Source organism: Ovis canadensis, chromosome 18 (assembly GCF_042477335.2).
Source record: "Ovis canadensis isolate MfBH-ARS-UI-01 breed Bighorn chromosome 18, ARS-UI_OviCan_v2, whole genome shotgun sequence".
In the NCBI taxonomy this organism is placed as follows: Eukaryota; Metazoa; Chordata; class Mammalia; order Artiodactyla; family Bovidae; genus Ovis; species Ovis canadensis.
Window position 1 is genome coordinate 38,559,486 of NC_091262.1, and position 26,651 is coordinate 38,586,136.

Below are 26,651 nucleotides of genomic sequence, written 5' to 3' on the forward strand. Positions count from 1 at the left end.
TTTTCTTTTTCAGTGTGAAAAAATGACTGCTTTGACTCTTCTCTCCAGTTTCCCTTTAAGGTTGAAAATGAAGATTTTATTCTTAAAGTTGAGCACAGTGATTTGACAGTCTTTTTGAAAGCAACAGTTGAGGTTTTCAAAAGACATCTCAGAGAACTCTAGCAGATAAAGCGAAAAAAAGAGAACGTGTTCAGGGTGAACTGCGGGCGGGACCCCAAAGCATACTGTGTCTCTCCCAGAGTCTGTAACTGCTGAGATGGGTGGATATAGGGCCTCAAGCACCCGGGGGACCGAGGTCCTCAAGTGACAGCAGAGGCCCCGGCTGAACCAGGAGCAGTATGGCCTGTGCCCTGGCGAGTGGAGAGCCGCGAGGCTGGGAGTGGGGCCAGGAGAGGGGGTGGGAGACTCGGCGTGCAGGGAGGGGCAGCACCTGGCAGGGTCTGGGAGGCACTGGCTGTCGCGGCTCAAGGCAGGGACACCCCTGAACCTCCACCGTGCCGCCCCCATGGGGCAGAGTTGTCTGGCAGCCCAGGGTCAAAGTGAAGAGGGCGAGTTCGCAGCAGATTGACAAAAGCCCTGTACCCACTGTGAATTCATTTTAAGTGCCTGGAGCGAGGTTGGTCAAGCCCTTGCTGAGCTCGAGTGAGGGAGTCAGTCAGGGAGGACGGAGCTCAGGGTGAGTGAGGGGCAGCTAGCGCGGCAAGTCCTTGTCACCCGGGTGGGTTCTGGGGACACACTTGAGTTCAGTGGTGCCCTTTCAGTAGCCTCACTGGAGGCTTGTTTGGGGGCTAGAGGAGGCAGAAGCCCACTTAGAAGATGTGCTCATTCCTAGTGGTGGTGGTTTCTGAAGCAGTTTCTACTCTTTGGTTCGACTGTGAACCAGTATCCTTGCAGGGTCATGTTTGATGGTGGGCCTGAGCTGTGGGCACAGCCTTCCTTCTCCTGCACCCCACACTCATCTGTCATCTTTTTGGCAGCCCCTCCCCCCTCTCTGCACCCTTGATGGTGGGCCTGAGCCCAGCCCCCCTGTTACCACGGAGCCCCTTGTGACTGAGTGGGTTCCAGGTGCCAGGCTCCCGGGAGACGTGCTGGAGGCAGAGCCTTCGTGCCATTTCTTCTAGAGACAGCAGTGCTGATGTTCGTGGTGTGAGAGTGGTGGTCCTAGTGTGAGAGCAGTGTATCTGAGAGTGGTGTGTGAGAGCGTCGTGTGTGAGTAGTGTGTGAGAGTGGTGTGTGAGAGTGGTGTGTGTGAGAGCGGTGGTCGTAGTGTGAATAGTGGTGGTCGTAGTGTGAGATCGGTGGTGATAGCTCGGGTGCTGAGGTATCTAACCGTGAAACAGCAGTTGCCCCTGAGTGGGGGGCTGCCCCCATCCGCGAGGATGGGTCGCAGGAGGGCCCGCCTATGGGCGCTTTTCCAGTGCTGCATCCCCAAGGCAAAGGCCAAGACAAGGAAGAACTTGGCCTCGGCCCAAGTCCTGGAAGCAGAGCGGCCTGAGGTGAGAGCAGCCGGGGGCTGGGCCCGTCGGATTGGCCTTCACCTGGTGAAGCGTTGGAGTTGTGTTTCATTTTGTTAGCATGGTTGTGGGCCCTGCCGGCCAGGCATTTTGGCCTTCTGGGCAAGATGGACCCCAGCAGGTTGACCTTGTAAGTGGTTGTGCAGGGGCTGAGTGGAGGACGGGCAGGGGCCCCACAAGAAGGGAAACACTGTCTGGAGGAGTCACTGGGGCACGTGGATTGAGCTCTAGAGTCAGTCCTTGAAGCAGAAAGGCTAAGCCCCTTAACCTCTCCCATCTTACAAAGCACAGAACAGTGTGTCCAGTATCTTAATGACGGGTACCTACTGCTTATGTGTATAACATACACCCTCATAGCTTCACATGTCTACTACATGCCTCTTAACAAGTGTTTGGCAGTGTTCTAGGTGCTGAATACTCAGTATGTAGGAGGGGATATGTAGCTCAGGATTTTTTTATTTGTGTAAAGAAAACTAGAAGAATGAAAGACTCCATGTGGTTCAGTTTGAGCAAGTTCACCACGTGGACGGCACCGCGTGCATGAAAATTGTGATAAAATGCATAAAACATGAATTTAACATTTTCTCCAGTTTATTGACTGACTGGGTGACTTCAATGGAGTCAGGCTAACAGATGGCCTTGGGGTGCCATCAGCCTTTTTCCCAGAAGAACACTCCAAAGCCTGATGGCCTTGTAGATGTTACCTTTCTTCCTCACTCTTCCCAGCGGTTCTAGGTCACTTGTCTGTGTGTCGTTTAAGAATCTCTTTATCCACTTTGTTGTTAGGTTTATGTTTAGGGAAGTTTCTCAGACTTCCCTGGGTCTTGAGAAGGCAGGCTTGGATTCCGGGTTCTCCCCAGCCGCGTGCCTGCCAGGTCGAGGTGGAGGCTGAAGGCCGGTCTAAGTTGTGGTGGTCTGTGTGGTCTTGGGGTCAGTGGACCCCCTCTTCTCTGGAGGGGCAGGGAGACCCTTTGTGTGGAGCCTGGAGAGACTTGACAGGGTCAGTCTTCAGAGTCTCGCTCTCTTTTTAATTTGTGTTTGCATTTAGTTACTTACTCATTTCACTGTTTTCTAGGAGTTGGCAACATCTACGGAAGAGGAACTCAATGTATGCCGGGAACAGCTTCTTGCAAGAGAAGAAGAAATAGCTCTGCTAAATGCAGAGCGGAATAACACCAGGGTCAGTAGGGGAATTCTCACGTGTTGACATTTGCCCCGCGGGGGTCACCGCTGGGCTCCGTGTTGCAGTCTTTAAACTCTGTCTGGTTTTCAAGTCATTTTTCACATCTTCCCACTGAGCAGACCAGGGTAGATCAGTTTGGAGTCGCGTACTTTGCTTCAAATTTATGATGAGAGCTACTATAATTTTAGTACATTTGAGGGGGGAATTCTCTTAACTTACAATTTTGTCCATGCTTCAGTTTGTGTGGGGTCTTAGTTCCCTGACCAGGGATTAAAACCCATGACCCCTGCAGAAGTGTGGAGTCTTAGCTACTGGGCCACTGGGGAAGTCCACTCTAACTTTAGACTGAACTGGCAGGATTCCGACTTGCCTTAGCATGTTTCCGCTGTAGCATGAGGCTGAGAGGGGTTATCGGCCGTGAATTCAAGCATGAGGTTGACGGTGCTCCTTTGGCCCTGCCCTGCAGCTGCTGCTGGAGCACCTGGAGTTCCTGGTTTCCCGGTATACACCATCCCTCCAGACGACGGTGGGCAAGTGGCAGGCGCAGTCCCCAGCCGGCATGACCAGCGAGCTGGAGGTGCTCAAGTCTCTGAAAATACTCTTTGAGCACCACAAGGCCCTGGACAAGAAGGTACCAGCCACCCGGCCATCCTGGATTTGTACACTTGCAGCCTTGTTAGGTGGATGATGCATGTATTTATGTAACTAGTTGACTTTTGAGCTTCTTGAATTCTTGTAAATACTTTTTTTCTGTAAGAAGTCAGAGTTTTATACGGTTAAAAAGTGTTGCCTGCATACATGCTCAGTCATGTCCGAGTCTTTGTGACCCTGCGGACTGTAGCCCACCATGCTCCTCTTTTCCTGGGACTTCCCAGGCAAGAATACTGGAGTGGGTGGCCATCATCTACTCCAGGGTATTGTCCTGACCCAAGAATTGAACCTGCCCTCTTGTACTGCCAGGTGGATTCTTTACCATTGGTCCACCTGGGAAGCCGCCAGTTAAAAAGTATTAGTTGGTATAAATGTCTCAGGATTTATTACATTCTGTATATCAATTTGCTATTAAAAACTAAGTCACAGAATTATTTTAGGATAACATTTTTTTTCCCCTCTCAAACTTAGAATTTAAAGCTGTTAATAAGCAGATTTTTTGATGTTAGGATCAATGAAATAAATTAAATGTATTCTGTTATAGTAGCCGCGTGTGAGGGTGAGTATACAATGGCAACCCACTCCAGTACTCTTGCCTGGAAAATCCCATGGGTGGAGGGGCCTGGTAGGCTTCCATCCGTGGGGTCACGAAGAGTCGGATGCTGCTGAGCGACTTCACTTTCACTTTTCCCTTTCATGCACTGGAGAAGGAAATGGCAACCCACTCCAGTGTTCTTGCCTGGAGAATCCCAGGGACAGGGAAGCCTGGTGGGCTGCCATCTATGGGGTCCCACAGAGTCGGACATGACTGGAGCGACTTAGCAGCAGCAGCAGCAGCTTACACTAAGAAGTGCACTCACGTATATACACACATCAACACACGAGGAGCACTTGAAAGGTGTAGTTTGTTAGAAGAATTAGGTGCCACGCATAACAAGGTAAGTTGGATCATTCATCGTGTAATTTCAGTTAGTTCAGTTCAGTTCAGTTCAGTCACTCAGTCGTGTCCGCCTCTTTGTGACCCCATAAATCGCAGCACGCCAGGCCTCCCTGTGCATCACCATCTCCCGGAGTTCACTCAAACTCACGTCCGTCGAGTCAGTGATGCCATCCAGCCATCTCATCCTCGGTCATCCCCTTCTCCTCCTGCCCCCAATCCCTCCCAGCATCAGTCTTTTCCAATAGTCAAGTCTTCTCATGAGGTGGCCAGGGTACTGGAGTTTCAGCTTTAGCATCATTCCTTCCATTCCTTCCAAAGAAATCCCAGGGCTGATCTTCAGAATGGACTGGTTGGATCTCCTTGCAGTCCAAGAGTTTGTCATTTGTATCCTTTCATTTTAAAAAAGTATGAAGGCTGTCGTGGTGGACATCAGATGTTCTTTATCTTTCTGGTTGAGGACCAGCCCACCTGGGTTATTTTAATGACTAGTAAACTAGACTTGTGGCTCAGAGCTGCAGGATCTCTTAAGCACACCTTTGTCCAGGAGGAGACAAATTCTGACTCCAATCACCTGGTTCTATTCGGGATGGATAGCATCACCATGTATTTTCTTTTTATGCTGTATTTTCAGTTTTGAGTTGAGTTTTTCCAAATGGAGTTTTGCTGTCTTTACTTATTTCTTTATTCTGATGCAATTTTTTGGTTTTCGCTGATGATTCTTAAAGAGAAGAATAACCTGAAAAAGATACTAATGGACAGGGTGCTTGATGTAAATCACAAGCAAGAAAACATGCCAAGCGCCAATGGAAAGGCATGTCCTCGGTCTCACTCTCTGTCTGGTTCTCGTCTTACTATCCAGTCTGTGTGGGGCTGTTGAGACCTTTCACCAATGCACCATGTAGGTCTGAGTGGCCGTGAGGGTCGTGTGAGCCCAGAGCGCAGAAGGCAGTTTTGACTTCACCGATTTCCCGGAAGTGCTGCGTTCCCTCCCTCCCAAAACAAGGCTGTCTAAGGTTTCCTTTCCCCCTTAGAGAACCCGCGACGAAGACCTGGCTCAGGTGGTCGAGCTCAAGGAAATCATCAAGAAGAAGTCTCGGGAGCAGAGAGAGATGAGGGACCGCCTGGCAGCCCTCTCTGCCCACGTAACAGAGCTGGAGAAGGACCTGGACACGGCCAGGAAGGACCTCCTCAAGTCCAAGGAAGTGAAAGTGAAATTACAGCAGGACGTCCGTGACGTGAGTGACAGTGGACGTGTCTGTTGTCCTGAGGCGGAATGTGGGTCCCTTGTCCTCCCCGTGATCTCAGCCTTGGCATGGCTGCGTGAGCAAGAGCAGAGCACTGGCGAGACCGCCACTGGCTGCCTTCCCGCCTCTGCGTCGAGGTCTCTGGGGTAGAAGAGGCCTGGTCCAGGCGGTCCGTTGGCAGTGGACCAACATGAGGGCAGTCCTAGCGCTGTGCTGCACCCTGGGTGTGGACTCCTCATTTCCACAAGTTCTAGGGGGCCTAGTGTGTTCCTTTTTTAAAAATTCATTCATCCACTCATTCATTTATTGGAGTATAGTGCTTACACTGCTGTGTCAATTTCTGCTGTACAGTAATGTGAACCAATCATATATATATATATATACACACACACACACAAATATCCCTGTCTTTTAGATTTCCTACCCATTAACTTCACCACAGAGCACTGAGTAAGGTTCCCTGTGCTTTTCAGTAGGTCCTTACTCGTTGTTGACTTGATGCATAGTATCAGTAGTGTATATATGTCAACCCCAGTCTCCCAGTTCATCCCCCTACCTGCCTGCTGAATATATTCCCGATGATGCTGAAATTTCCTTCTGATTCACTCAGATGAGTCTGAACATCTGTGGAGCCTGCTCTCCCGGAGAGATGGGAACATGCTGTGTGGGCTCTGCTGAGGCAGCTTGCCTGAACATCTTCTCTAGTTTTCTGAGGTTCCACTCCTTGAAAGGATGTGTGACAGTGATACCAGCGGTCAGACAAGTCGAGTGGCGTTTGCTCACCCTCAGATCCTCAGGCCCGTGCTGTGTAACCATGCAGAATCAGGATGTTTCTGGCGGTCGTGTCTGCGGGTGTCGTGATTTATGAGAAGCTCCCTAACAGTCACTGTGAAAACAGAAGAGAGCTGGGGGCTCAGGCCTCCTCCTGTGAGCCTCGCCTCTCCTCTCTGCGCAGACAGACAGCGCCCACCCTGCCACACCCCTCCCCCGTGAGACCGTCTCAGAGTGCACCCCTCCAACATGTGGTACAGCAGGTGTACTTGTTTAGTAGCTCGGTGTGAGTAATCTGTCTGAGAACTCAATACAGAAATATTTGCACATGTTTGTATAACGTGTTCACACTACTCTTTGGCAACAGGAGGAGATTAGGTGGCAGAGATTAATACACAGAGAATTCTGGAAAAAGCGTTTTTAAGACCTTTCACTTTTAATGTTAGGACAACATCGCTTACTTAGTGAGCATGGAGGGACCTGAAATGGATTTTGAGTCGGTGGACAGGAGTCGCATCAGCAGCAAGCTCTGCTCCTGGTTTGAGCATTTCCTACATGGGGTGTAACTGCTTGAGAAGAACTAGGCTTGAGAAGGCTGCTCCCAGTTGTGTAACACTTTGACTTCTGTTTCTACTCATTAATATTCTTATTTAATTTTGAGGAAATTGCATGAGATTTTTCCAACTTTTACCTGAGGAATGAGCCTCAGAGCTCCCTGTAGGATCTGTTGAAGGTCCCTCCCTGTTCTGGGTCAAGCCCGCCTGTATGGTGTAGGAGACAGAGATCCTCATTTCATGCCAGATACCTTCCCTCCTGGAATTCTTGCAATGACAGAGTAGTTAAGTGTACTTTTTATTTGCTGGTTGGGTTTCTGATGTAGAAAAGAAGCTTGGTAAATCGAGTGGCCAGACAGACGTTAAGACAGATGGGTGCCATCACGGCAAATGCGACATTTGAGGTAGGCGCGTTTTTGCTCACATCTCAGAAAACTGCCATGTCTAGGACTTTAATTTTGAGGACGCTAATTTTATGTTTGATTTGAAACTTAGGATTTAGTCTCGCTTTTTTACTCTTAAGTGTATTGGAGTATTCTATGATAATGACTTACCTTTTCTCCTCTGCAATGCCTGGTGTAGGCTATGGCCCAGAAGGAGGACATGGAGAAGAGAATCACTACACTTGAGAAACGCTACCTCGCTGCACAGTGCAAAGCCATCTCTGTGCACAACCTCCATGATAAACTTGAAAATGAAATCGCAAATAAGGATTCTATGCATCGACAGGTAATAGCTTTTCCTGAACTGTGTCTGACTTCTGTAGTAGTGAATACAGAGGAAGGAAGGTAAAGACCTTTTCATGTGACTCCCATGTTAGAAATCAAGTCCCAGTGTAAAGTTCTTATGACCCTAAAACACTGCGTTCAAAAGTGTGGATGTACATCATGATAAATCAGCTGTACTGAAAGGAAATACGTTTTTTAAAATTGAAGGTGACTGCAACTTCGAGGTTTGAATTATTTGGGATTTGGGTTAACCATTTTGTGGAATTCCACTCCTGACTCTTGTTTTACTTGACTTGAATCTGTTGGCTTGTTAGCATTTTTACTGAAAGAGCAGAGAGCAGCAGGGAACTTCACAGCAGCTGGCTGCCTGTTGGGAACTGGGGTCACTGTGACAACAGGCAGGGCTAGAGCTCCAGTCTGATTAGGGTTTGTACTTCCTGTGGTTTGGTGAGCTTTACTTGCTCCTGTTCCTGTGTGGTCTCACTGAATCAGGACTTAATCAGGAAAACCAAATCTGGCTTCTCCAAAACAAAGTGAGTCAGTCTGGTGGGTGACAAAGTGTATCATTGGCCCCACTACAAAAATAAAATACTAGAAAGCCATTGAAATGTATGATGCGGAATGCTAATTAAGAGCATTGCGATATACAGAATAATGGCTGTAAAAGGCAGCTCAGAAAATACTACGTACCATATGCTGTTGTTTTCTGAGGGTTTTAAAGCACATCTTATTGTTTATGTATGTACATAGAGTAATACACATACAGAAAAAATAAGAAAGCTGCTTAGAAATAAATGCTAACCTCTCAGGAAACCGAGCGTATAGATCATTTCATTTTTTTTTTCTTTTTCAAAAAAGAATCTGTCTAAATGTTATACACTGCAAGTTTTCTGAGTAAGAAGATCTGTTAAAAGAATAATCATGCATTTACAAATATTAGTTGACTGGCATTTCCCCAGGCACACTCTGATCAGGTCTGTATTTCAGAGGAGATGAAAGCCATATTTTGGCTTACAAGCTGATGGCCGTCTGCGGTCAGTAGGGTTCCCTTCAAATGATGATTCTGGTGATGTTTTAAGAAGGGTCAGTACTGACCCTTAACTTGTCAATAGGAATGAATAAGCTTCTACAGAAACCTGATCTTCTTTAATATATAAGAACTTTTTTTTTTAAGACTTCTTTGGAGACGTTTGGAAAAGCAAATACTCTGGCAGGAGGTGTTCTGCCCACTGAGACCAAGCCCAGGAACACTGAGAGAAAAATTACCCTGACGCGGCTTCCGAAACAGAAATAATCCTGTAGACTCATGCATTTAGGTTTTGTCTCAGCTTACTAACAACGGCAGAGGCTGCACCGCTTGGCCCGTTTTGATGTTCTGCTCTCCCTTTGTAGAAGGAGGATAAAGACCGACAGCTGCAGGAGTGCCTGGAGCTGGCAGAGCAGAAGCTGCAGCAGATGCTGACAGAAGTGGTGGCTGAGCTGGCTCAGCCGGTGGCTGTGCTCTCCAAGGTGCTGCTCTTGGTCCCCGGGGGACGGGCGCGGGGAGGGCCTGTTCCCTTGCTGTCCCACTGTGCCCCTCCCCGTGCTGCTCAGTCCACAAAGGAGCGCAGACGCGGGGGTCGTGCTGCCCGTCTGCGATGGGAGCGCTCCCTGAGTGTCAGACAGTCCCCGCTCCCGTGTCATCCCTGCGTTAACTTCCCTGCAGTTTTGTCCTGTGCTCTGTGTGTCCCCAGGATGCTTCAGCTCCGAGTCACTGCTGCTCAGAGTTCAGTCAGCAACTCAAAGCCTAGCAGGATAAAGAACGAAAAAGATCCCATTCTCGTTAAGAGATGGCCAAAATAGCTCTGTCATGAACACAGTTTTAACTCTTTATTTATATATTGTTGAATAAGTCACAGCAGGGCACGGTGCAGACCCAGGGCCCCACTCCCAGCTTGCAGTCCCCAGGAGCCTGAGGGTGAGAGGCCACGTCCAGGAGACGTGGCGCTGCTGGGGATATGGTGCCCACAGCCAGCCAGCCACCCCATCCTTCTGGTGGGATAGGTGTTGCCTTGCACTGCTGGTGGGCACTGGCTGGGCATGGAGAGGCGTGCCGGGCCTGTGCTGGCCTGGCTGTTGGAGAGTTGCCTGGAGCTCAGGGAGCACCTGAGGGGCCGGCCAGTTTCCAGAGGAGGGTGGTATCCTGTGCTCGCAAACCCTCCCCGAGCAGGGTCACTAACAGCCGCCAGGGGGCGCCCTCCTGCCTGTGAGCTTCCCCTCAAGGGTTGGTTTCCTCTCTCCCCTGGCATCTTTGCTGTCTGTCCCAGGTGGGCCTTGCAGTCTGAACATTTGTCTTCCGGAAGCTCTGCCACTAAGGAGGCGAAACTTTTGGAACTTACCTCCCAGCTTAGGAAGGAAGAACGTGTGCCCTCGTGTGTCCCGTGCTTGCCACTGCCTGCTGCCCGCGCTGGCTTGCGCCAGGCAGTCTGAGGAGGGGGCCTGGGGCCAGGGGAGCACCTCTCCTCTCACGAGCCGGTCACCAGCACCCTCCGTCACCCACGTGTCACACATGAAGCTGCGCTGGCTGCGTGAGCAGGCGTGCGGGTGTGCCCCCCGCGAGCCCGGGGCCAGTGGTCTGCACAGAGCATGGCCCGCTTGCCGCCCCTGGGGTCACAGCCCGCGTACCATCAGGACAGGGTCGCTGCGAGCGGAGCTGACGCTGTTCTTGGCCGACAGGCGGGAGAGAGACCCAGCAGCATGGAGGAGAGGGGCCTGTGGGCCAGAGACGCGGCTGGGCGGGGCCGGCGCTGCCTTTCTCCGCTGCTCCTGTCTCTGCCGTCCAGTGTGCGTGTGTGGCCCTGTCTGCTGCTCCAGGGACCCAACCTCGGGAGCAGGGCCAGATGTGGTCTCTCGTAGGTGGTGGGCAGGGGCCAGGGGGTCCCCACGTTCAAGGAGGACGCTTGTTGCTCTGACCAGCCAGGCTGGGGAGCTGCTCAGCATACAGTTGGACCTTACGAGTGGCCCTCAAACCTAAGGGAGCCAGCCCGAGGCCCGTGAAACGGAAGGCATGGTGCCCAGGTGTGGAGGTGCTTGCCTCGGACGTGGCGCTGGAGTCCCACATGCCAAACTGCTGGTCCAGACGTGGGGTATGTGTGTAGGATGGCTGCTCCTAGGCAGGAGGAGAACCGTAGTTGCGCTGCAACAGAAGGCCCACCAGGAAAGGGCGATGGTGGAGGCTCGCATTAGAGAGCCCTAAGAGAGGTTTCCCGGAAAGGTTGGCCACACAGTGGTACTGACCATCCAGGAACTGGAGTGGGGATCCCAGGTCCAGCCTCAGGTGTCAGTACTGTCCCCACCATAGCTGTGTTCTTGGGCCTGGACTGCAGAGCCTCATATGTGGGCTCCCAGGGGCTGTGGTTCTGACTCCCATCATGAGACCTCGGTGAGGCTCCCTCTCTGCTTTAGCAGAGAGGCTCAGTGTCTCCTGATCAGGGGTGCACTTCCTTACTTTCAGAACTGCTGCTCAGAGCTGTTGAGATTGGGATTCTGTTTATGACTAAGCCAATTCAAAGTAAACTTTTGTTTTGCTTTAAAAAGATTTGAATGCTGATGCCTTATGCCTTCATGCTAGTCAATAAGCGTGACAGCATCCACAGGCAGTGTGTAAAGGAACAGACATAGATGTGTGCCCACAACCCTTCCAGAAAGCATCAGTGAAGCGGAATCACCAGTGGCCCCGATGTTACCAGCCGCTGTGCTAGAACATTCTTCTAGGTCCACCCTCACCCCTTCGTTTCTTTCTTAGAAGTTTATTTCTGGGGCTTTGCTGGCAGTCCAGTGGCTGGGAGCCTGCCTTGCAAGGTCAGGGACGCAGGTTCGATCCCTGGTTGGTGAGCTACGATTCCACGTGCCACGCGGCAATCACATCAAAGGAATCGCGCATGATGCAGCTAAGGCCCGATGCAGCCAAATCAATAAGTTTAGTTCAGGATCTTTTATATAATGTGATAGAAAAGATGGAAGCAAGTAAAAGCAAGCATTCTCATGTTCCAACTCCAGCCATCTCTCTTTTTATTTGCTTTGGAAAATGTCTGAGAACTTCTATCAGAGCAGCTCAGTGGGCAACAGTCTGGTGGAGGTTCAGGGAAAACCTGTCCCAGCTGCACCGGTGCCCTAAAGACGAGGCCCAGAACCTTCGCCGAGGTCGGCACTCGGGCGACGCTTGTCTGAGAGAGACCCATGGTCACTACAAGTTCTGCGGCACATTTTTCCCCCACAAAACCCAAGATGACACCCACACCTCACTAGAGAGCTCTCTTCACCCTGACCTGTGGGCTGGCCCTGAGGTGGGGATAGTTTTGTCTCCGGTTTGAATTTTACATGTGAAACCTGCGCCAGTTTCCTGAGTGACCACTGAACTGCAAAAGCTGAAAGCAAGTATAAAGCAGTTTCACTTACCCCAGGGACCTGGCCTCCTTGGATCTAGAAGATCAGTCGGGGAAGGAGGAGTTTTTCTGTGTACAAGTTAGTGTTAACAGTTGTCATCCCGCTTCGTGCCGACACTTCACTCTGGGCGCGAGGTCCGCCTTTCATCCCGAGGTGCTTTATGCTTTCAGACAGGAGAGTAGCCATCCCGCAGTCCACGAAACGTCTGTTAAGAATTGACTCTAAAGCACTGTATGTATCTTTTTCAGAATTCTCTCCTATGGGAAGTTGAAAATGCAAAAAAGCATTTAGAAGAAATGCAAAACGACAAGGTCCTTAAATCTCTAAATCCTTTAGAAATGTGTTAAGAGCTGAACTGAGCTGGGTTCATTGTTACAGTTATTGCAGATGCTTAGCGGAAGTGGAGTTACATTTTCCTTATGGCTAGTCCACTGCAGTAATGTGTATAGCATTTCTGGTTTTGAACATTGAATGTGATTTGCATTATAGGCGGATTTAGAGTGTGTGGCCGTTGTGTGTGGTTCAGAATTCTAAGTAGTCCTTTCTGGGTTCACCCGAAAGCTGAGACAAAGCATGAGCCTTTCACGTGGACAGTGCTGTCCGTCAGAAAGATAATAGGAGCCACACACACAATCTAAAATTTCCTAAAAATGAGCGGGCTGCTTTACATGCTTTTTTCACTGCGAGTCTTGAAATCTGTGTGATTTCCACATCGAGCTTTGCACCGGCCTGCGTCACATCCTCAGGGTGCTGCACAAGGCGAGTGACTGCCATGGCTGACAGCACAGAGCTGCCAGTTTGAGTCGAGTGACTCGGAAACTTGGCCGTTTGACCTGTTTTACCCCGTGAGGAAGTGAAGTGGGGTGTAGAGGAATGAATGTGAGGAATGCCCAGGAATGCATGTGAGGTCCATGGAAACAGTCTAAAGCAATGAGAGGAGCGAGGGCAATAGAGTGAGTCCTGTCCCCCACCACCCGAACCCAGAGCCCAAGTCCAGCTTCTCTCCATAGACTTCGTTGTCGTCAATGGCTTGCCATGTTTCCTCCAGAAGCTTTTCTACACCTGAGATGTAACTTCTTATTCATTATGGTTTAGAAGGGTTAGTATTGTTCTGAGTGTTTCTATTTGCTATGGAACACCTAGAGTACAATTTCTCAGAATGAAAATGTTCAAAAATGTGCGATTTTAAGGCGAGAGAGTGGAGAGGATGTGCTGATCGGGCTGATGAGGGTGAACCCATAGGCAGCTAGTTCACTGGAGCGGAGCAGGAATGATGGCAGGTGGTCCTGGAGCCAGGAAAAGGGGTGGCCCAGCCCTGGGGAGGGGTCGTGATGAAGACAGAAAGCGAAGGTACTGGCCGCGGGGGACAGGGAGCCGGCAAGCCAGCAGCTCGAGGCTGCCCCTCCATTGCTTTGAGGTCATGTCTGGGAAAACAAGGCAGGACCTGGGTGAGAGTGGGGCAGGGGGGAGATTTGCGGAGAGAAGGGTGTGAGGTGTGAGAGCGGGAGGGCGGCACGGGGCCCAGCAGGCACTCTTGCATGCGTCTCAGATGACAGAGGCGCCCTTGCGGTGTGAGGGGCCATCCCCAGAACAGCCCGAGGGCCTGTGCCCTGAGAGGAGAGCCACGGGAGGCTGGCCCTCCCATCCACTGGCTGCCCCTGCTCACTCCTGTCTGTGCGTGTTCAGACCAGCCTGGAAAACGGAGGGCTGGGAACCCGCGAGGACGGCACTCCTCGGCGAACTAGTACCAGTGATGACCGGTGGGGTGGACCCAGCGGCTGCGGAGCTGAAGGGTTTTATTTTCTAATTGTCCTTCAGCCTGGCTGATGGAAGCAAGGATATATTTTGTAATTTTCGGTTTTTGTCTCTGACTCCATCAGCCCACCCTTGTGAATAACCTCATAGGATTGCCTTCCATCCACGCTGAGACCTCAATGTCACCAGGCCATCTAGGAACTGGATTCTCCTCCTGCCCGTTTCTTCAGTACTGCTCGCTTAAGAGATGGCAGTGTCTCATAAGCAGGGCCCATTTGTCCAAAGTCAGGGCTTCCATGTAAAATTGTGTTCAGTTCCTGATAGACTTGAGGTGCCCAGAATGTTGCTGACGAGACTTGGTCCTCTCGTGCCCAGGTGCAGCCCCTGAAAGATCAGGACTGGGAGCGCGAGCAGCAAGCCAGCGTGCTGGCCAACGTTGGCCAGCTGTTCGAGACTGACAAGGGCGTGTCAGACGGCGAGGGTGACCGGGTCACCCTCTTCAGCATGCCCGCTCTGCTGTCGCCCCGCGGTGAGGCCGATGCCAAGACTCCGGCCAGGAAGATTCAGAAGCAGCTGGACAGGATCAACGAAGAGATCTGGTGGGTGTGCCTGAGCCCAGCTCCCCGGAGGCTCGGCTTCTCTGAGGAGCTGTCTTCTGCTTAGAGAAGTCTGAGTGTTCCATAGTGAGAAAACTGACTTCAGGTCTGCTTCGAGAATTTTCAGTTCTGAGATTGCCCTTGATTATAGAGCTCAGTCAGCCAGGGCATTCTGTCCACAGTGTGGTGTCAGCACTCTGTGGGGGGGCGTTGTGGGGTGTCCCCCCCTCAGCTCTGGGCCCCAAGGTGGGTGAGGTGCCGAGGCAGTGTCCCCTGTGGCCTGTGCACCCTCCAGCACTGAGGGTTCGCCCTCGTGTGTCCCTCGGAGCCTTCTACCTTCTGGTGAAAAGCCACCTGGAACAGAAAAGCTGGGGTTCTGGGCTTGGCAAATTCCCACTCAGATCTGCCTTTTCCTTTTTAACTTAATACACTGTGAAGATTGGCTTGTTGTAAGACAGTGACCCAAGGACATGTGTTTGAGTTTTTCTCATCTCATCAGTATATTTAAAATGTTTTCTTTAGACCCAGTCTTGGCAGTTAGAACAGTTTACAAAACAGGATAGAACCCAAAGGCCCTCCTCGTGGTGAGCAGGGGGCCCTGGGTCTGGGTGCAGCCGGGTGGCTGGGGCCCCGAGGCCTGCCTGGTGCCACACCCGCACAGCTGTGCCTCCTGTCCCGAGTCCACGTTCAGAGTGGCCGCAGGCCGGTGACCCTGCACAGGACCTGGCAGAGCTGCTGCTCAGATTGTTCTCATCCCGTCACCCCTGGCGAGGTGCCCGTTCCTGCCAGTTGAGTGCGGGGGCTCAGGGAAATGGCAGGTGTGAATGGCACAACCAGCAAACGCAGATGGTGCCGCCTGTACTTTTGACGCTGAGACAGACTGCTTTGTGGGCCGTGTTTGAGCACAGACAAGCTCAGAAAGATTGTCTTTCCTCATCCCTGTAGGAAATTTGGAACACTTCTGTATTAATATTTTTATTTTTAGAGCAACTTGTCAGGTAAAAATGATTTTTCCTTATGCAACAAGTTGACTTGATGTTAATGGTAAATTCTGTCCATCAACTTGTCAACAGTGAAAAACTTTCAAGATGTATAAGTAGAAGTGAAACTGGAGAGTTTACTACCTGTAAGGATCTTGTATTTTAATTGGAAAATCATTTTATTTGCATAATCATGCATTGAATCTGTATATAAAATCATCCATGACACATTAGGGGAGAAGAGCAGTAACTGTGAATTCTAGGTCAATGCAGCACATTGACCTGAATCCAGAAACTCACACAAAGCTGGTGGAGAACTTCATCAAGTGATGCGTTTGCACATACACAAGCTTAAAACAGAATGAAAAGTGCAACTCAGCACTTCATCTGGTCTGGAGACGTGTGTAGAAACTCCAGCTTGCTCGTGAATGGCTGTTTTGGTTATACGGAGTTCCGGATTCCCAGTGGAAAAGCTCTGAGGCACTCACGTGCATCTCTGCCCTGAGAGCAGGGAAGGTAAATGTGGTCAGCTTCAGGTATCTCCTCACAGGGAGAGTCACCACCCAGGCCCCATCAGAATGTTAGAGTCAGTAAGTCAAATCAAACGTGAATGATGAGGGGCCACTTTGTAAGACTCAATGATAAGTGATTCTAAGTTTGAGAATATTCCAAAGAGAGAAAGCTGAACCTTTTTGCTGAGATGTTAATTGAGCAACTCTTCCTGGAATTTGCTAATCGTGACACAGAATGCAAGCCCACATTTGCTGTCCAGACATGTTCCTCTGCTGACAAAGGCAGGTGATGATTTTATTCTGTTTTAGGTTCATCCACAGAGACAAGGAGAACACGGATCAGCGGGCAGAGGGGATTGAGAGCAGGGTGGGCAGTGGGAGCTTCAGCAACCTTCGGCGCTTTAATTCCTCGAGCTCCCTCAACCTGGATCCCGCCTCCTCGCATGCCGGCTCCTTCCCGCCCAGCAGAGGGCGCTCCATGCCCGAAAGGAGGCAGCAAAGCCCTGAGCCAGAAGAAGACAAGCTGGGCTTCATGACTCTGGTATGTGTCTGCCTCCTCTCTGCCGCGTCCCTCCCCGAGCACACTGGTTTTCTTTTGTTTGTTTGTTTTTTCTCTTTTTACCCAGAAGAAAATCAGGTACATTTGCTCGCTCAGAGGTCTAAGATTTTTAAAACTGCCTAGTCTTGAATCGGGCTTCCCTAGTGCCTCAGACGGTAAAGCGTCTGTGTGCAATGCAGGAGACCCGGGTTCGATCCCTGGGTTGGGAAGATCCCCTGGAGAAGGAAATGGCAGCCCACTCGGGTATTCTTGCCTGGAAAATCCCATGGACCGCGAAGCCTGGTAGGCCACTGTCCATGGGGCCGCAAAGAGTCGGACACGACTGAGAGAAATCATTCCATAATCACACAGCGACAAATGAGTCTTGATATTTAGACCCCTGGCTTAGGAATCTCAACTGGTCTGCTCGCTGATGGGCCTGGCCGCGCGCTCAGGCCAGCTCTGCGTGTGAAACCAGGTTAAAAGCCCGCTGCCCCAGGGCCCCAGTGAAGAAGTCTAGCTTCCTCACTCTTCCGAGTCTGAAAACGGGATGACGACCTAGGGCTTTTGGTGACAGAGTGTGCGGCTCTAAAGCACAAGTTCCAGCTTTCTTCCATGTTTAGCTTAGGTTTTGTGAGTGCATTGCTGTTTACCCCATGAACTCATGTTTACAACACTCTGCTTTGTAACTGCGCTTGTATTTTCACTTTTTTTTGGTTACCACCCGTTTCATGTTAGCTGCATTGTTAGTCGGCATATAATTAAATTAACTGTGAATCATTTAGCGGCATGTGAAGTGGTAACTAGTCCATTTTGTGGTCTTTGGAGACACTTTTTATAATTTGCTTCGTTGGCTAATTAGTTGATATTTAAAATTCTGTGACGATTTCTCTGTAGTTTCACGATTGATTTCTTTCCGAGTGTTTGTAAAAGAACAGTTCTGTATATTTTGTCCTGCTGTTGGAGTTCTCTGACGGTGTGTCTGCTTTCATCAGTGGTTTTGATTTCCTGGCTCATCCTGTTGTCTGCTCAGTGGTTGTCAATCCAGACCCCAGCTTCCCACCACTGCCCCGCCTCGCCCCCGAGGCTGCAGCTGACCCATCCGTCTCCCCTTCCCCGTCCTCCCACCTGCTCTGGTCATAGCAGCGCTGTGGTCCACAGCAGGTGTCCCCTTAGTCGGGTTTGTGCTTTGTCTTCATGTCTCATCAAATGGTGTTTTCCCCCATAGCAGTAAGTTTGAATTAGCATAGCACTATGCAGTTACAAGCGTAATGCAGATGGATCCTAAACCGCATATCATGTGTCATTCATAAATGAGATTATCCTTACCTAAAGAAATGATCTTCTTCAGTGTAGAATTAATGGACTTTTGACACAAAATCCTTTCTGTGTTGGTGCTTGTTTTTAAGACTATAAATCTCATCAGCTTTTGCACAGTTAATGTCTCTGCTAGACTCTTTAAAAAGCATCTTCTATGGTTAATAAAATGTAAAGACTGCACCTGCTATTATGCTAGCTTTCTTTCTTACATATTTTCACAGGGAACCTGCTTTAATACATTCATTTTGAGAACTTTTAAATCAAATTCTAGGTAAGAATTTTGTGTTAATGTCCAATAGATGGTTCGATTTGTTCAGTGTTCAAATAGGTATTATGGTAACTTCCTCACCAGGTAAATTACTATTTTAAAGTATAACATGTTTTCTATGAAGAGAAACTAACTTATAGAGAAGTTTGGCTGAGAATAGACAACTGTTAAGGGCCTTTATTGTACAGAATGCTGTGCTTTAATAGATCATGAGGTTGTAATAGAATTGTATCTTCCTGAGTAATAATTTATAGTGTTTCTCTAGTAAATCTTGAATAGCTTATTTAATTTCTGTGGTCCAAAGAAATGTTCTGTTTCCAGTTACATGTTCTCTAAATGTTCATCTCACTTATATGTTTGCCATCATTTTTGGTATACTGTGTTTGTCTGTACTGATTCTTGAATTTTTAGCTTCAAAGTCGCAAGAAATCTGGTTTCTCTTCATTTCTTTGCATGCATCTATCAGCCTAGTGATTTAAGGAAGCATTGTTGAAAGGTAAACTATTTAGTAATTTAGCATGCCTCTGTTTCTCTGTGAAGTATTAGAGAGTCCTTATCATTTTACATGAATGAACACTGTGTGGTTATGTACTGGTGAATAATTGACATTTTAATGGAAGTAATGAAACTCACCCACCACTGGGTGCTGATGGTTCTGTTGGAAATAGGTCATTTGTTGGGACAATTGTAACAGTTTGCCGGTCTCCCACTTGTTTGCCTTCTAATCATCTCATGCTTATTTATAATAGACACAGTATTATTTACTATTTTAAAATTTTTCTTTACTTATTTTTTTGGCCATGGTGCACAGCTTATGGGATCTTAATTCCCCAACCAGGGATCAGACCAGTGTCCTGGCAGTGAAAGTGCCAAGTCCTAACGTCTGGACCACCGTGGAATTTCCGCTTAGAGTTTTTTTTTAAACAAAAAACTGAATCAGAGCCATAGAAGTTAGATTTGGGGGAAGCCAATTTAATGACGGTGGGTAGCAGTGTGCAGGAGACTCTGTGTGCCAGGCACCGTGTCGAGTGCTTTCCGAGTCTGTCATCTAATCCCGCAGACGCCAGGTGAGGTCCAGGCTGTTGTTATCCCTATTCAGCAGACAGGGACACTGAGGCTTAGAGAGGTCGAGCACCGTGCTCAGGCTCCCACACCCAGCAGTGTGGTTCGGACTGGTCTGATCAGAGCCTGTGGTGCCATCCAGCCCGCTTTGCTCCAGAGGTTCTCGTGTCCATCACGGCATCCCTGATGGAGGGAGCATCAGGAGGGAGCTCGCTGCTTCTCCCCTTTGGTCACTTGGTTGAGCCCCTGTTGTTGGAGTCCAGTGCCCCGAGGGCTGGCCTTCCTTGTCCCTCTCCCACTCCCAGCCCGCTAATGGAGCACTCCTGGGGCCTTCCTGCAGGACTCGGGCAGCCGTGCTCCAGTTCAGGCAGCTCAGTGCCCGGGAGCCCTTCTGCTGGGCACAGCAGAGCAGCGCCATCACCCTGGGGTTGGTGCCCTGGGTGTGCCGCTCGCCTGCTCTGTGGCCTGCTTTGCCCTCCTGGTAAGTGAGGACACGGCACTGCCCATCCTAGTCTTGTGGGCACCAGTGGGGCGGCTCCCATCCTGGGGGAGGGCGGCCAGGCTGTGGACCCAGAGCCTTCCTTAGGAGGAGGCCCGGGGGAAGGGGTGGCCGTGGCCCCTGACTCTAAGGCAGGTGTTTGTCTCCACTGAGTCCATAGTCAACCCAGGTGTGTCACTTCCCTGCTCTGTTCTTTGTTGTTTTCTGAATTTTGTAAGTGCTTATTTTCACTTGAATTTGAGATTGATCCCCGTTCAGTTCCATGTGGATAATTTCTAGCCTTTGTAGCCTTTTGTTGTCTGAGGTTTCTTGGTAGAGGTCAGGGGAGGGTGCCCAGTTTATCCAGCTGCTGTTAAATGAGTTCAGCTGTATTTTGCACTAAGTCACTTTGTTGTCACCAAGCTCCTGTGGGGCTGCACGGGACCAGTGTTCTTTACAGAATCCCATTAAAAAAGGACTGGTTAGTTGGTTAAAACAACACGCTCATTGTTTATAAAAATACTTGCCATGCATGTTTCCTCAAAGCTCCCCTGCTTAACCACACACCCAAATGTATAAGTGAGACCTGTCTGGACCCTGAGGGGTTCATCTGTTCCCCACACTGTTGCCACCAGTGTCTTTCCTATCTTCAGACCCAGGACTAGCGGAAGAGCTGGGAGTCCAGGCGAGATCATCTTTTTCTTTTCTTTAGTTTATTTTTTAATGGAAGGAAAATTGCTTTACAGAATTTTGTTCTTTTCTGTCAAACCTCAACATGAACCATCCATAGGTACACGTACATCCCTTCCTTTTCGAACCTCCCTCCCATCTCCCTCCCCAGCCCACCCCTCTAGGTTGATACAAGATTATTTCTTAGTGAAGACCTAGGAGAGCTTTATGTAAACCCCAGGGAACAAATGACACTCAAACTGGATGTAAGCACTTCAGTGTGTAGCCCCCGGTCTGTATGTTACTGAGAAATACAAGCCAGACACATGGTGTTCGCATGGAGGGCTTAGGTACCTTTTCTGTGTTTGACTTGTTGTCATGGGTTCAGTAACCTGCGTCATCACTACAAATGATCTTGGGTGGTGGTACAAGCTGTTTCCTTTTCTCCTTCAAATAGAAAGGTCTGGACGGCTTTGCTAAGAGGTTTCTTACTCTCGCTAGTGGTGCCTCCGAGCAGCATCTGACGATGAGCACAGTCCTTTCATCAGGGCAGTTCATGCCATGCAGGGTTCTCGGTGCTGGCGTGGCTCTGCTGTCCTGCCTGGCAGGGCCATCTGGTCGCTGGATTTCAGGGAGTGCAGAGCCCGGCTGCAGGGAGGCTCCCGTCCGGGGTCTCTGCACTCAGTGGGGTGCTCTCGCTGCTCCACGGCCCAGCTTCTCATGAACAAACAGTCCTTTAAGATGGCATTAAGTTGGAACAAGGCTTTTTTTTGTATTTGGCGGATAGCATAGCTAATATATTTTCAAGTAAGTTTCTGGTTATAATGTAAAGCCTGTGTGATTGCCTTTTTCGACACAGTCTATTGTTAGCCAATTTTACACTTACCTCACTCCCTCAGCTGCCAGCTATACAGGAAGAGGTAGAAGATGACACCATCAAATGTGAAACCTCGACCTCCGCCTCGCTGCGGTCCTTTCGGCTGGACCGGCTCACGGGCTCACTGCGCACAGCCAGCGACGAGGACATCAGGGACGCCCGCAAGTAAGGGGCCTGCTCGCCTCGTCGTCAGTTTCAGGAGCCCTGTGCCTCTTGTCTTGAAAGAGTTGCAAGGAGGGTTGTAAAGGAATCCCACTGGATTCGGTGCCTGTGTTTAGTGGTGAACTTCAGGTGCTGGGGGAGAAGAGCTCAGTGACCTCAGTGATTTTAGAAAACATCTGTCTCTACGTGTCGACTCCTGTGGGAGGTCTCTTCCTGCTCTTGCTAGAGGTCTGCCAGGCCTGGGGCGAGTTCCTGATGGTTACGGCTCCATGCCTCTCGGCTTTGCTCTTGAGGGTCCCTCCCTCTTCCCCAGGGGTCTCCTCTCAGGAGACTGTCTGTCCCCTCCTGTGACTGACACTGTTCTCATTCAGACCCCCACCTGCTGAGCTCCCGTCGTGAGCCAGGCAGCACTCGATGGAGGGCACATGTGGTCACCTGCCCAGCAGCCCTGCACAGTGACCATCACTCTCCTGCCACGGCCGAGGACGGTCACCCTGCAGGAGGCGGGGGGAACTGCCCAGAACTGGGGAGCTCGCCTTCTCTGGGAGCGTCGTCACCTGCCCAGCAGAGACCCTGAGGGAGGGTCAGGGCGCCCTCTGCACCAGCTCGTCTGGAGTGAAGACCTCCCTCCTTGGGGGAGGGCTCCAGTCAGAGAATCTCAGCTTCCTGGGCCATTGGTTGTGGCCGGAAGCCTGCATCGCTCGTGTGGAGTGTGGGTGGTGAAGGAGACTCCACTGTCTGCTGCGAGGTTGAGGCGTGGGTGTTGCTGGGTGGCCGGATCTATCAGTAGGTCTTATGGAGGGGTGTGTGTTTGCACAAGGGTGCCTGGTAAAGGTCATTTTCTCTCCCTGAAGTGCGACAGGCTCTCAGGACGGTCCCGGGGGCAACCCCAGCAACAGCAACAGCAGCCAGAAAGCCCCAAAGAAGAAGGGCATCAAGTCTTCCATCGGTCGTTGGTTTGGCAAGAAGGAAAAGGGCCGGCCTGGACACACCAGCAAGGAGGCGTTAGGACCAGGTGGGTGCTTCACCGTTCAGAGGGAGGAGGGTCTGCGTGTATGTCCCTTCTGTGTCTCCCCCGCTGTCCCCATGAGGCTCCTGTCACTCATGCTAGGTGTCCTTCTGGGAGGAGTGGAGGAGGCGTCTGTCTTCTCTAGGGTCCGAGATGACCAGATCAGTTGATGAGTGGATGGGTGGACGGGTGGATGAACAGAGGGCTGGCTGGATGGGTGGATGAACGGAGCATGGAATGAGTAAAGCAGATGCTTACTCCGATGAGAAACGTATTCTACGAAACGGATTGAGTAGGAGCCGGGCAATGACTGTTTCCTCCAGAACAGTGACAAGTGTTTGGAAACGGCCTAAGTGCTCATCAGAGAGGAGTGAGGTACGATCTGTGGGCACCCCACAAGGAACAGCATCCCCTCCTTCCTGCCACTTTCCCCAACCCAGGAGCTCATGAGGGGTTCTGCCCATGCCCCCCACCCCAGCCCACAGCCACGCAGGTCCTCCTGGGGTTTCCTCATCACACAGTGTTATCATCAGGCCCCCGTCTCTCTCGGCTTCATCTCCTTAAGGACAGGGTATGTCCCTGCCTCTTCAGCCAGATATTTGTTGAGTGTCTTCTTTTTGCTGGGTGTGGGATTTACAGGGTGAGTAAAACAATGTGGTCTGGAGCACAGTGAAGGGAGAAGAGAGAAAAAGGAGCAGATTATTCAGTGCTATCCCTCTTGTTAGTAAATACAACACTGAGCTGGATGGTGCATTGATTGTATACCAGATGCTGTGTGTGCCCCTTACCAAGCAGGTGCTGCCACCTCCCGATTTACAGGGGAGGAGACAGTGATGGTCGCGCGGTGAGGCAGTGGTGAGGGCAGGTTCACATCCACGCAGTGGGACCATGCACTTTGCCGAGCCCCAGCCACCTCTCTGGTGGATGCAGCAGGAATGAGATGGTTCTATGGCATCACTGATTCGATGGACATGAGTTTGAGCAAACTCCAGGAGACAGTGACTTACAGCAAAGCCTGGAGTGCTGCAGTCCACGGAGCAGCAAAGAGCTGGACACAACTGAGTGACTGAACTAAAACCTGCGTGTGTGCTAAACTGCTTCAGTCGTGTCTGACTCTTTGTGACCCCAGGGACTGTAGCCCAGGAGCTCCTCTGTCCATGGGATTCTCCAGGCAAGAATACTGGAGTGGGTTGCCATGCCCTTCTCCAGGGCATCTTCTCAGCCCAGGGATCGAACCCACATCTCTCGTTATCTCTTGCAGTGGCAGGCAGGATGTTTACCGCTAGCGCCACCTGGAAAGCCCCAGGGAACGCTGACAACTAGGAAATGCAGAAAATAAGGGGGCTGCTCCTAAGTTAAACTAGAAGAGCAGCAAGCACAGGATGAAAAGAGGAAAACACACGAAGAGCAACAACAGTGCCAACAGAAACAAGCCGGGATGTGTTCACCCACAAAGAAAATATCTGTGCCATTCGGAGGAGGAGCCCACCAGCCCTTGGAGGGACAGTTGGAACCGGAACAAAAACCGAGGCCATGGTCAGCAGTGCCCACCCACACGGCCTGAGTGGCGTGGTGTCACTCACCGGCTTCCTGTGTCCCCAGAGCTGCTGGGGGTGACATCTGAGTGCTGAGGCCAGGCAGCGTCCCCAGGTGAGCTAAGGCATCCCTGCTCTCCTTCCAGTGCTGCTGTGGGGCTCTCTGTGGGCGGCCACCCTCATCGCCTGTTCTGCCACCCGCTGGGGCCCGGCTGTCCCCCTGGGATCCTTTCAGCCCTTGAGCTTGGGTGTTCCCTGCCCTCTGCCAGCCCGGACTGGGACGCAACTCAGGACTTGGGCTTGAGATATCAAGGAGACCGTGAATCTGGAAGGACACAGCCCTGGGGCCCTGGAGTGAGCATGTGAGAAGAGCAGGAGAGCAAAGCCCCCTCCGGGAGGCAGCAGAGCTGGGGAACGTGCCCACACCCACCGCTGCCTCTGGCACAAATGCCTCTTCTTTGCCTCTCCTTGGCCTGAAACAGACCCCAGCTGCTGCTGCTCCGCAGGTGATTCCTAAAGATGCACATCCTGCAAGAACTATTGTCCTGTTGCTCTGGGGCTGCCTAAGTGTGCTCAGGAGCGTCAGACAAGTGGGGCTGCCGCGCCTGATGGTGGGGGAGGGCCTGATGCTGGACTAGGGCCTGATGCTGGAGGAGGGCCCTGATGCTGGGGGAGGGCCTGATGCTGGGGGAGGGCCCTGATGCTGGGGGAGGGCTTGATGCTGGGTAGGGCTCTTGCTGGGGGAGGGCCTGATGCTGGAGGAGGGCCTTATGCTGGGGGAGGCCCTGATGCTGGGGGCAGAACATCTGATGCTGGACTAGGGTCTGATGCTGGGGGAATGTCTGATGCTAGACTAGGGCCTGATGCTGGAGGAAGGCCTGATGCTGGGTAGGGCCTGTTGTTGGAGAGGGCCCGGATGCTGGACTAAGGCCTGATGCTGGGGGAGGGCCTGATACTGGGGGAGGGCCTGATGCTGGGGGAGGGCCTTATGCTGGGGGAGGGCCTGATGCTGGGGGAGGGCCTGATGCTGGGGGAGGGCCCTGATGCTGGGGGAGGGCCTGATGCTGGGGGCGGAACATCTGACGCTGGACTAGGGTCTGATGCTGGGGGAGGTCCTGATGCTGGACTAGGGTCTGATCCTGGGGGAGGTCCTGATGCTCGACTAAGGCCTGATGCTGGGGGTTAAACGTCTGATGCTGGTGGGAAGGTCTGATGGTGGTGGGCAGCCTGCTCCCAGATGTACACAGAGTTGTGATTATAAATCTCTATGAGAAATCTTTGTTTCATACTTCCTGACCACCTTGCTATGTTCTTTTTTTCTGAAGCATAATTGCTGTGCAATATCGGTTTGATTTCTGCCGGACAGCAACATGAATTAGCCATAGGTGTACGTGTGTCCCCTCCCTCTTGAATCTCCCTCCCACCTCCCCCTGCTACATTCTTGTTTCTGTGGATATATGAATAATAAAGACTGTTGACTAAAATAACATGAAAAGCTCCCACACACAAGTGTGCACACGTACACTCCCTAGTGCATCTTTCGGGTCCACGTCAGGGTTGCCCTCGGCCTCCCCGCCCTGGGATCCACGGTGAGCCTCGACACCTGCACTTTGTTCCCACCCTCGGCCTGCTGCCCACGCCTCAGCAGCAGAGGGGCCCTGTCCCCGCAGGTGCTGAAGTGATGGAGTCCCTTGTCTCCGGAGCCAAGGACATGAATACCAGGTCGATCGTCCTTTGGGGACACCAATACTTCCACCTTCTAGCCTTGCCATTGTATCCATCCGTTTCTCTTAACAGAATGTCCGTGTGATGACATGGGCTCCCATAACCAGCTCTGGTCTGTTCTCATTGAGAGTACAGCTTACCCTCAGCACTCTTTATTGGCAGTGGGAATTTTGCTTCAGTCCTTTATTGAAAGAAAGCAATAAATAATACTCTGATAAAAAATAGTTCAAAAGTAGACTGTACATACTTTGTCACATATTCAGGAAGTTCACAAAACATTAATAGAAAATCAGAATGTTAACAATGAATTGTACAAGGAAAGGCAGAACACACATGTAAAGAGACGTGCCATCTGTGTCTGCTGAGAGATCAGCTGCATAATAAGGCACCATGATCTGAACGCATCTCTTGCTGGCTGCTTTAATGTGCTGCTGAAAAAGTAAAAGTTATATTTGCTACTTATACTATCCAAAATGGCTATGTCATCAAAATCTAAACATGTATGCCTAGGTCCATTCTTTAAACATGTTTACAAACAGATGTAAAGAGATGATTTACATCAGAAAAATAAGGCCTTTGTCAGAGCTGCACTCTGCTGTCTGTCTGTCTGTCGGGGATGTGGCGCCCTCACTGTCCAGCTCGATGGCTCCGCAGCGGGTGCAGGGCATCGCAATTGGTCCTCGAAGAGTCTCACCGGAGAGGAGGGATCTGGGTCCACAGAGACTAGGTTACAGGAGAGATTTTCATAGTCGTCTTCTAGTTATCCTTTCAGCCCAAATTTCATTAGAAGCTCACATTTAACACCCAGTGCTTTTAAATCGCTTCACGCTGCAGACAAGCATTTCTTCCCAGAAACAAAGTACAGTTTAGGTCAGTCGTTAAAATACAACAATTGGTTGAAATTAAGTTCGCTCATTTCAGAGTGATTGTTGGAGAGCTTGGTTACATTCGGGAAGGATAATGCACACCATGTCATGATGATTTTACAATCGCAGTAAAACCTCTTCTCTCATGGCTTAACATTTAAAAATTAAACAAAAATAATGACAATAAATGCATCATTTGCAAAAGCCCTATATTTGTTCATAGGATTTATACAGACAAGTATTACAGTACAATCATTTGAAAGACTAAAATCAGGTATCAGAACATGAA

The 26,651-nt window shown here is 50.6% G+C and overlaps 1 protein-coding gene and 1 long non-coding RNA gene across 2 annotated transcripts; both read left to right on the forward strand.

Annotated features, from left to right (window-relative positions):
• Positions 1–1,379: 1,379 nt before the first annotated feature.
• On the forward strand, positions 1,380–23,952 carry LOC138423765 (liprin-alpha-1-like). The gene is made up of 16 exons (XM_069560056.1): positions 1,380–1,496; positions 2,590–2,694; positions 3,164–3,334; positions 3,896–3,911; positions 4,237–4,285; positions 4,997–5,099; positions 5,320–5,523; positions 7,440–7,586; positions 8,978–9,094; positions 9,905–9,986; positions 11,744–11,910; positions 14,141–14,364; positions 16,163–16,394; positions 21,088–21,230; positions 22,082–22,242; positions 23,498–23,952. Exons 1-16 carry the CDS (start codon positions 1,380–1,382, stop codon positions 23,557–23,559), a joined length of 2,100 nt encoding a protein of 699 aa, XP_069416157.1. The 3' UTR covers positions 23,560–23,952.
• Positions 23,953–24,810: 858 nt separating this feature from the next.
• On the forward strand, positions 24,811–25,046 carry LOC138423264 (uncharacterized). The gene is made up of 2 exons (XR_011250202.1): positions 24,811–24,883; positions 24,920–25,046. It is a non-coding gene; the product is annotated as an uncharacterized lncRNA (long non-coding RNA).
• Positions 25,047–26,651: the final 1,605 nt, after the last annotated feature.